This window comes from Bombus flavifrons, chromosome 5, assembly GCF_040668555.2.
Source record: "Bombus flavifrons isolate JBK064 chromosome 5, iyBomFlav1_principal, whole genome shotgun sequence".
NCBI lineage: Eukaryota > Metazoa > Arthropoda > Insecta > Hymenoptera > Apidae > Bombus > Bombus flavifrons.
Window position 1 is genome coordinate 17,229,884 of NC_138446.1, and position 9,042 is coordinate 17,238,925.

Genomic DNA, 9,042 nt, shown 5'->3' on the forward strand with positions numbered 1-9,042 from the left:
CGAGATACTCGTCAATTTATCTGTGAACCGATGCACACGGCTCGCGAACAGATCGCAGAGTTAATCTCGTGATTAAAGGGAGTCTGCATCGCGCTCGACCTGGCATCGAACGAACGGCACGTTCTTTCGAAATGATCGCATTGATCATTTGTCAGAATACAGCTCTTTTTTATCAATTCGAAAACACCGCATGCAAATTCGCTCGAAATGCGACGCGTTATTGCTCGTCGTGGCCGAGCCGAACCTCCTCCCAAGAAATTTGCCGTTGCGCCATTGTAAAATTGTTTACGATCCGACGACAAAGAAGCAGGAAAAAGTGTGCCGGGATGTTATAGGATGATGCAAATCTCAATGCCAACCGCTACCACCTACGGACATTCTTAGGAAATGAGGTGTTTTATTCGTAAAGTGCGATAGACGCTGAATTCGACGACGAAGAAAGCGACAATTTAAAACGACGCACTTTCATCGTTGTACGACTCAACAACCCCCTTGACGACACGTTTCAACATGAGATTTTTCCTGCCCTGTTCAACCTCCTGCACGCTACGACGTATGCTCGCGCGAGGAACGGATAGGATTATTAACAGAGATTTCGAAGAAAATGAGCCATAACAAACGGTTCGAGGATAATTCGATTTATGTCTGTTTCAACGTTAATACACCGTGACTTTCCAATGGTCCAAACAAACGCGACTCGTTACGGCCCTCGTTAAACGAACGAGCTTTTACCGCGGACGATGATCCGCGTACTGTTACTGCCAACCGTTCTATTATAGAAAAGCATAGAGCGTACCGGAATAAGTAAATTCCCTTCTCGAGGAACTTTCGCACAGATCTTACCTTAATGCGCGTTGTGTGGTCTTCATTTCTGACTGTTTCTTCGTGAATTCTTCTGAACGACCCTCAGCGTCGATCCATCGATTCGTTTCGGCGTCGAGGCACACGGCAAGAGCGATCGGAGATAAAACAAGAAAAACGAAACGCACAAGCTCAAACACGCACACGCGAGAAGGAAAAGAACACTGACTCGAAACGCGTTTGCTTTCGATCTTTACGATCTCGGTCCGATTAACCACAGCACCGTGCTATTCTATGCACGAATCGAGTTATACGCGAAGCGATATCGATCGAATTTCACCGGTCACTAAATCGATGACGTTGCCGTGACCGAGAAGGGTAGCAAATGTAACGAAAAGCACAAGATTCGACGCTTTAAACGATTTCTCAAAATTCAATAATGGCGATGGTCGATATCTTACGCTGATCGACGACGCGTCGTACCGTTTCCGTTCGATCCCAAATCCTCGAGATCGCACGATGATTATCGATAGCTATAAAAAGAAGTTACACGATGTAGCATACGGTCGGCGCTTCCATCGAGTGCGCGGCAGTAAGAGGCACGAATTAGATTAGTGGGACTCGTAACCGAGACACTTGGAGGTTAGGTCGAATCCGGAGAGAGGCACATAACCTCTCTTTCGCCAAACTGATAATCGCTCGGCTTCGGTGACCACGACGGATTCTTCTAAACTTCCACAGAGTACTTAGCTTTTTCGTTCATTTTATTTCTCCAAAGTACACCTCGACCTCCGATACGCTTCGACAGCGATTGACATGGTGACTGTGATTTCACGCGAGTCTCTCTGCTCGCACGTGTTACCGATCTTGATATTTACTGGTCGCTGATCTTCTCGCTCGTAAGAATTTTCTCGATTCTCGGAATCCTCCAAAAATTGACATGGGGCGAATTAAACGTCGCGCACCCTGACGCGAGCATCACGTCTACGCTAAGAAATACAAAATATCGTAACACGGACGTTTTCTTTAATTTCATAAATCCTCGATTCTTCTCCCGTTTTTAACGAAACGTTTCTTATTCCGTTCCTCCCTATAAATCACACGTCGTATTCACAACAGAGTCACTCTCTGGTAAGGTAAGCTCTCCGAAAATGTTGCTGCAAATGGTACACCTGCGATCTTGCAGTACCGCGTTCGGTACAAAAGCGTGCCACTTAACAAATGACCGATGCGTCCTTCCGTCTAGCAGGACTGGTTTGTGCAATAAACACGCTACGCGTCGCTTCGCATTCACGCGAAGCCGATCGCAGTCTCACTGTAGCGAAGCGTGTACGAGCATCCACGGAAAATCTCGTTACTATTCGGATGAGGTAGCACAGAGGGCATCGGTTTGGAAAGGCAAAAAAACTTGGAATCACACGGCAGGTGCAAAAGGTGCCGGTGTAGAGGAACAAGCGAACAACCTCCTCTCTTCGCCAGGTCCCAACCGAGAGGTCCACCGTACGAGGACTGGTTTCACGAGACTCCCCGTGCTCGACCGGCCAGACTACTTCGGCCACGATAGAAGGAGAGGGAAATACACAGAAAGAGTATGTTCGGTGAAGAGACGGGAGGGGGCGAGAGGCGAGGAGCGTGTAGAGAGCGGGCTCGTGGAGTGTGGGTCCCGTTCTTCGGAGAGAGGCTTACTCCACCGAGCGCGAGGAAGTACTGTTACTTAGACAGAGCCTTCAGGGCTCGCAACGTGCTGCAAAACGCGATGCAGAGACCAGGACGCGGTGCATACGATTTCAAGCCATCTGCCACTGAAGAAAAGTCCGCTATACCACGCGCTCGGACTTTTCTGATTCTCCTTTTCTCCTAAGCTATGTATCTTTCGTACGGAACCAGCGTAATATCGAGATAGTTCTCGACAGGTATTCGTCGGTACTGTTGAAAATCGATTCACTCTTATTCGTTCCCTTCTTTTCTCGGACACCAACGTCCAAGGATACGATCGTGACACGCTACACAGACGTGACGTAAATATATAGGGCTGCAGTCGCAGTGACGATTACCATCGACGAAGCCGGTATCGTTGATACTTCGATGCCACTAGCTCGAACGATCTCCCAGAGTCTGACCAAATGGATGCACGGCTAAACAATTGGAACGATCAGCCCCGATTTCGAGAACTCGTGAGAGTCGTAGCGCGTTACAGGCAGAACGTTCACGGGTCACGCGAAACGTATGCCACAATCGCTATGATGCACATTGCCTATGATATATCGTGTATGATAGAACGTGTACGCGTGCGTCGACAGGCACCAACGAATCGCGTGTCCTCCTTCACCCTCTGTTTACTCGTGTGCACGCGAAATTTCGCCGAGACGAAGATCGATCCTCGCGCGGTTACTTTTCTCACCGGAACCCTGCACGTTCCAACTAAAATTCATGTCGAACACGATGCAATATTTTCGAATCCCTCCTTGTCTCTCTTCTGTCCGTGAAAATCGAAGGCAAATTGAAAAATATGTGCTCACCGGTCGGTAGTCGCGGCTCGACTGGACGACTTGCCGCCTCCGCGCTATTACCCGCCGTACTCACTCCCGTATCAAGCGAACCGGCGCCCTTCCGTGTACTACTACCCAAGGTGCACCTATTGCCACGTACCTGCACGTGCTCGCGTATAACTCTTACGCCCCTGTGTGTGTATCATATGCACCATGTATGTGTCGTCAGTGCGTACGAATACTCATACGGCCGGGTGTAACCGGTTTCACCGATTTTTTCCCGAAAAGCATTCACCACGGTTTGTAAAATTGTTTGCCCTTTGTGGTTTCTCGGTATTCCCGTAAACTTCTTGAAGCTATATTTTAATGCCTTTCGCAGGAAATTGCGATTACGCGAGTATCGTTCGGAACATTAAAACATAAAATTGTTTCAAATATTTGGATACAGATTTTTAATATTTACCATTGAATTTAGATTAAAACTGGAGAGCTAGGAACGAGCAAGCAGACTGTTCTATAGGGGAAAGTGACTTGTCGTTTAATCCATGCTGCGTAACAGGAATGAATTTTTCAAAATTCCAAACGTACAATCGTCATGCACTGGATAATGCAAGGCGTAATGTAAGGTGACACCAAGGCAGTCCACTACAGAATCACGATACATGCTCGACATCACCATGATCGAGCTTCACGAAACTATGTTTCCTGTCCTTTGTTCTACCTGTTCTGTCAATGCAAATTTGGCCTGCTCCATAGTCATCGAACGTCTCCATTTCACTTTCTACGAGATTTTTCTCGTGGCATTTCAATTAATCGCATCACGAATTGAATGACTTCGTACCGAGAATGTTAATTACGGGGAATACGATTCACCGAGTTGATTCAATCCATACCTAACTTTCCCTACCACGTTGCTTTGTTGCTTTTAGCTTAATGAGCGCCGTTCTACATTTCGTAGATGATACATCTTTTTCTGTCCTCTCAAGAATGACGCAGGCGCGTTTTGTTTGTTTCAAATATAATTCACGATGCGTAAAGTCACAAAACAATTTCGTCTCTGTCGTATTATTATTATATTTCCGTTGAGAGTTGATATAATTTATGATCCACATCTGCATGAAACATCCATAAATAAAATGAAAGTGCAGGACTTGATCTGTGTTAATCCGATAAGATAGAATAATGAAATTGCATTTAAGCGCTATAAATCTCTGTCGAGCCCTACGCGTTGCATGATCCTTTGAAGGTGCAATATCAATGCGACGAAGCCTAGGGAGGCAATCTTTTGAACCGCCGCTTAATAAATTGAGTCATTAGGAGCACGAGGCAGCATACATAACGATAGTAATCCTTAACGTCGAACAGGAACAACCGCCCTGTAACTTTTAACAATAAAACCAAACTCCAACATATCTTTGCGCCATGTAACATGATGTACGAGTACATATATGTATGTATAACGTATGAGATACATGTACTTCTTCTATAAACTCGCTTGTACAGGGTTTCTACAAACAGAACAATTTTTAAACTCTTTTCACCGTATTACAACTTGCAGGACAGCGTGTTGGCCTTTTGATCTATTATCCTTGATCAACAATTTACATTCGTTTAATCGATCGTTTTGAAAACTTAAAATGGAAAAACACTAACAACACGTGAACAACCAGATTTGTACGGTTCGACAGTCGAAAAAACAGAACTCGCGCACATCGATTACCTAATGATATGCAGCTATAGAACTGGCAAAATGGTAGGTGCTACCACCTGAAGGTTGTTTCGCGCAACTAGTGAGCAATCACGACGTAACACATTCAAAAAGAAAGTGTACAGTGTACACACACTGAAAAGTAGACGTAAATATGTATAGATATTGTAATAATTAAGTTGTTTTTATATTATTCTGGTAAATCTATTCGTACAAAATATCTTATATAAAAACGATATAACAAAGTATCTTATATAAAAACGATGTAACAAAAATCTATATTGAACTTTAATTTATAATCACTCGTTCTTAAATTTGACTTTTTAGATTAATTTGTTTTGATCAACGTTTTCAAGTGTTTTCGTTACATGTTCAAATGTAAATGCTGCGCAGCAGCGATCATTTGACATTTCTGTAACTCCATTTTCTGTTCTTTTAATTTTAATAGTCTTTTTTGAACTTCCAACTCGCTTTGCCGCATCGCCATTTCTTCTTTATGCCTCCTTTCTCTATTTTTCTCCGCGATCGCGAAATGTTTTGCCATCTCGTTGAGAAATTTGTCGAAAAGCGTCGTTGGGGTTTCCTTCTGATCCATCGCTTCGCTCTTGTTGTTTGTAGAGGAGTTCGAGGACGGCGCCGCAAGAGGGTCCTCCTGTTGCTGATTGACGACGCTAATATTGCTTTGTTCCTCGTTTATAGATTTTGGTAAAATAAACATATATCTCGCGGAACCGGATGGCGGTGGAAAATCACTTTCCTCCAAATACATGTGTTTCTTCTTTTCTTTAAAAATTTCATCCAACGCCCTTTTGTGTTCCCATTGCCCGTAATGTCTCATTCTACCGGGTTTTTTTAAAAGCTCTCGAAACACAAGATTCTTGTACTTTCGTTCGAGAACACGCCACTTGTTCTCGCACTTTTGCGGACTAAAGTAAAAGCCATGTTTCTGCATCTCGAGAGAAATCATCTCGAACATTTCACGTAAACTTCGAATCTGAGTCGACTGTCCTACCTTCGAATGATATTTCTTATACTGGCTAATAAGACACGCGGTGGCCTTACTGGTCCATAAATTTAAAGCACCGACATCAGCACTAGAAGGAATTACGTTGTTACTGTCAGAACTGGGAAAATCGTTTTCGTGTTCCTCTTCAACATACCCTTGCAGCGCCGGTTCCACTTTGATTTCCATTTGTTCATCGAAGTTTTCCCCTTTTTAAGAATATATTTACATGACAAAGTGTATTAAACGTGTTTTAGATAAACGAACAACAACAATCGGAATAAGGAGAGCAAGTAAGTCATGGATGTATTTATTAACAACATAAAATAATTTTGAACAGTTTCAAAAGGGAGCAGCGAGATGACCACGCTCGCGTACGACACGAGCGCCAGGCATTCGGCGCAGCGCAGAATTCACGATGAATACAGGACAATAATAGGATATAACCTTGTTTGAAAATTGCTTTTCTTACCTTTCTGTTCTGTAATATCGGCCATATTAGCACACTCTCGTAACGTAACCTCCGTTCTAATCTCTGAAAGAAGTCCGACACGAGTGCCAATCTCGGTCGTGGCACGGTCTTGCAGGGGGCCGAAAAACCAATGGAAACTAGTTCCAAACCGGTTTCATACTGAAACTGGTTCCGTACGCGTCGAGAACTGGCGGCCATGTTACTTCATACTTTGTAAACACCAAAAGTACTTAGGTTCTCTAACCAATAGAATTGTGTACGGTCGTACCAGTTTCGAACATATTCAGATATGGGTTAACGGTCGGTTTGTAACGTCAGACGTTAGCAAGTTTCAAGTTTCGAATTAAAAGCAGTGGATGGCAGTATTCAGCGATATTTTCAGTAAAGAACGACTGACGATAATACCAATTCAGCATTGAAGCATGATTTACGCGAATATCGAGGATAGAGAACCGTTGTACAACTGCCGAACTACTTAGAACGTAAAAATTACGCGTATAAGAATTCACAGCCATGTTTCGCGCGAAAGAATTACCAGAGCCACATTCCAGATATTCTGATGATTAGACTGTGGATATTTATGCAAATTCATAATTCTCAGAATATAATTAAAAATCTACAAGATTCGGTAGAAAGTTGTGTTACCTACCAAGTATTATGAAAGCTATTACACTTTCGATACTTTATACATTTTTCCATATTATGTCTGCGCAATGTTTTATTTCCAATTTTAAATTTCCTATAAATGCATAAAAATCCGCAATCTACTGATAATAAATTATTTATTATTACATCACTTGTTACATGTTGGATCATGTTAAACGTAAGATGTCAAGTTTCATAAACTGAGCGCATTCCATTTAATGATTTGTAGGCATTTCTATGATTCTATTACGTCATTCCTTGAATTTTTTCACATTGTTAAAGCGCGTACAACACCGAGTTTCATCGTTCACTTTCCACAATATACGCGTTATGTTTTGCATTATAATTCATAATTAGCTCGAATTTCCCATACAATTAAGACGCATACATCCGTACATACGCAATGTATGTTCGTGAAGTCATACCTGCAATTATCGCGTATAAAACGCATGAAAACTCATATTCTCGTAAAATTGAACTTTTCATCGCTTTTGTCAACAATCATCCTTTCCTGACATTCTCAAACGTTCTGGTCGATGGATATATCCAAACGCGATCTAACGCGTGTCGTAACATAGTTTTTCGATCGTAAGGAGGGCATATTGATCTGGATGCAAAGGTTAATCGATAACTTAGTATCCTTGCGAGAAAAGTGACAAAGGTGCTGAAACTTTCAAGGGCATGCTTTAGCCGATTAATCGATTCGTAGAAATTTGTTTCGGTCTCGACGATCGATGAACGATTTATTGCGACAACAGAATCGATCCCTTCGAGCAACGAGCATCCTTTGCAACGTAAAATTAATCGATTCCTCGGATAAGTATATTTAAGACACTTTGCTTTTTCTCGTCAGCGTCGATGTTACTATGAATCTTCGCACGCTCTGATAGCAATGCCAACGCCGGAAGTGAACTATTTCGTGAACCAGCCAGGGCTATATAAACCCATGCGTATAAAACACCAGTCTACGATGTAACGAGATAATAACACCCACACAAGAGTTTCGCGTAAAGCGTGCAATGAACAAACATTCCGAGCGGGACTCGCCCGTCACGGAACACGAGGAAACGAGCCGAGTGCTCGGGATTCCACGTTTTAGGTCATCGTTCGTTCCGATTCTCAGATCCGTCCTGTTTTTCTCATGCTCGTTATTATCGTTCGCCGGATGCACTTCCCCTCGACGTATGTTACATTTTTCACTAGTTTCATTTAACGATAAAGGGTATTAAAACGCGACCAATTTGTATAAACGTTTAATCACTTAATTTCACACGTTACGTTAACTTCGAAACGGCGATACGTATTCGTTGGAACGTCCGAATCGTATTACGCGTTGTTTCGTACGGATGAAAATTCGAGTACCACGTCAAGCACGAATATCAACCCCATTTCGCTTTATATTTCCCGCCCCGTGGAATCGACGTTCGAATCACGATACGTCCTCGTAACCCCAAGATTTCGATGTCAGTTCGCGATACTCGATAGTAGCCGCGTTTACTCGAAAGTATAACGTCAGGGTGGTGGAGCGAGCGGTGGTAAACGGGGCTAGGAAGAAGGGTGAAGGAGAGGAGAGATTCAGATGGGTTGTGTGGTGGCGCGAGAGGGGGCTGATGCATAGAAAACGGGAGAGAGAGGAGATATCTGTACAGGGGCAGGAGTGGAGTGCGTGCGAACGAACGAGGACGGCCGTGCTCGCCTTTCGTCGGCGTTTTCGTATGAGTGCGTGAGTGAGTGCGTGCATGAGTGCGTCCTCACGGGCAGGTACTTTCGATTTCCAACGATTGGCGAGCCTTCGCCGGGTACGACGCTGCACCAGGAAGCGGACATGATAGTTACCATGGAGTGAAATAGTACGTGCACGGTACGTGGAGTTGTGCTGTTCATTCCTCTCGGGTGCTGTGCGCGTGTGCAAGTGTGAATGCGT

At 43.7% G+C, this 9,042-nt stretch overlaps 2 protein-coding genes across 3 annotated transcripts in view; both read right to left on the reverse strand.

The window, feature by feature from the left end:
* LOC138180026 (uncharacterized) overlaps window positions 1-3,351 on the reverse strand; it is an 87,382-nt gene extending 84,031 nt beyond the window's left edge. The window contains exon 1 of the mRNA XM_069113440.1: window positions 844-3,351. Coding sequence (XP_068969541.1) covers window positions 844-869 — 26 coding nt within the window. The 5' untranslated portion in view covers window positions 870-3,351. The remainder of the gene's footprint in view (window positions 1-843) is intronic.
* Window positions 3,352-5,163: 1,812 nt separating this feature from the next.
* On the reverse strand, window positions 5,164-7,669 carry LOC138180032 (uncharacterized). Of its 2 annotated transcripts, XM_069113452.1 has the most exons (3): window positions 6,474-7,669; window positions 6,159-6,210; window positions 5,164-6,092 (listed from the first exon to the last, which is right to left on the reverse strand). In XM_069113452.1, exons 1-3 carry the CDS (start codon window positions 6,496-6,498, stop codon window positions 5,363-5,365), a joined length of 807 nt encoding a protein of 268 aa, XP_068969553.1. In that variant the 5' UTR covers window positions 6,499-7,669; the 3' UTR covers window positions 5,164-5,362. The 2 variants fall into 2 exon arrangements, with proteins under 2 accessions (XP_068969553.1, XP_068969552.1); XM_069113451.1 differs by having other exon boundaries at window positions 5,164-6,210; window positions 6,474-7,665.
* Between the last annotated feature and the right edge of the window lie 1,373 nt (window positions 7,670-9,042).

Coding starts and splice junctions, on each gene's coding strand:
- LOC138180032 (XM_069113451.1), bottom strand. CDS start 6,498: ATGGCCGATATTACAGAACAGAAAG. Junction 6,211..6,473: donor CGATATTACAGAACAGAAAG/GTAAGAAAAGCA, acceptor ATTCTTAAAAAG/GGGAAAACTTCGATGAACAA.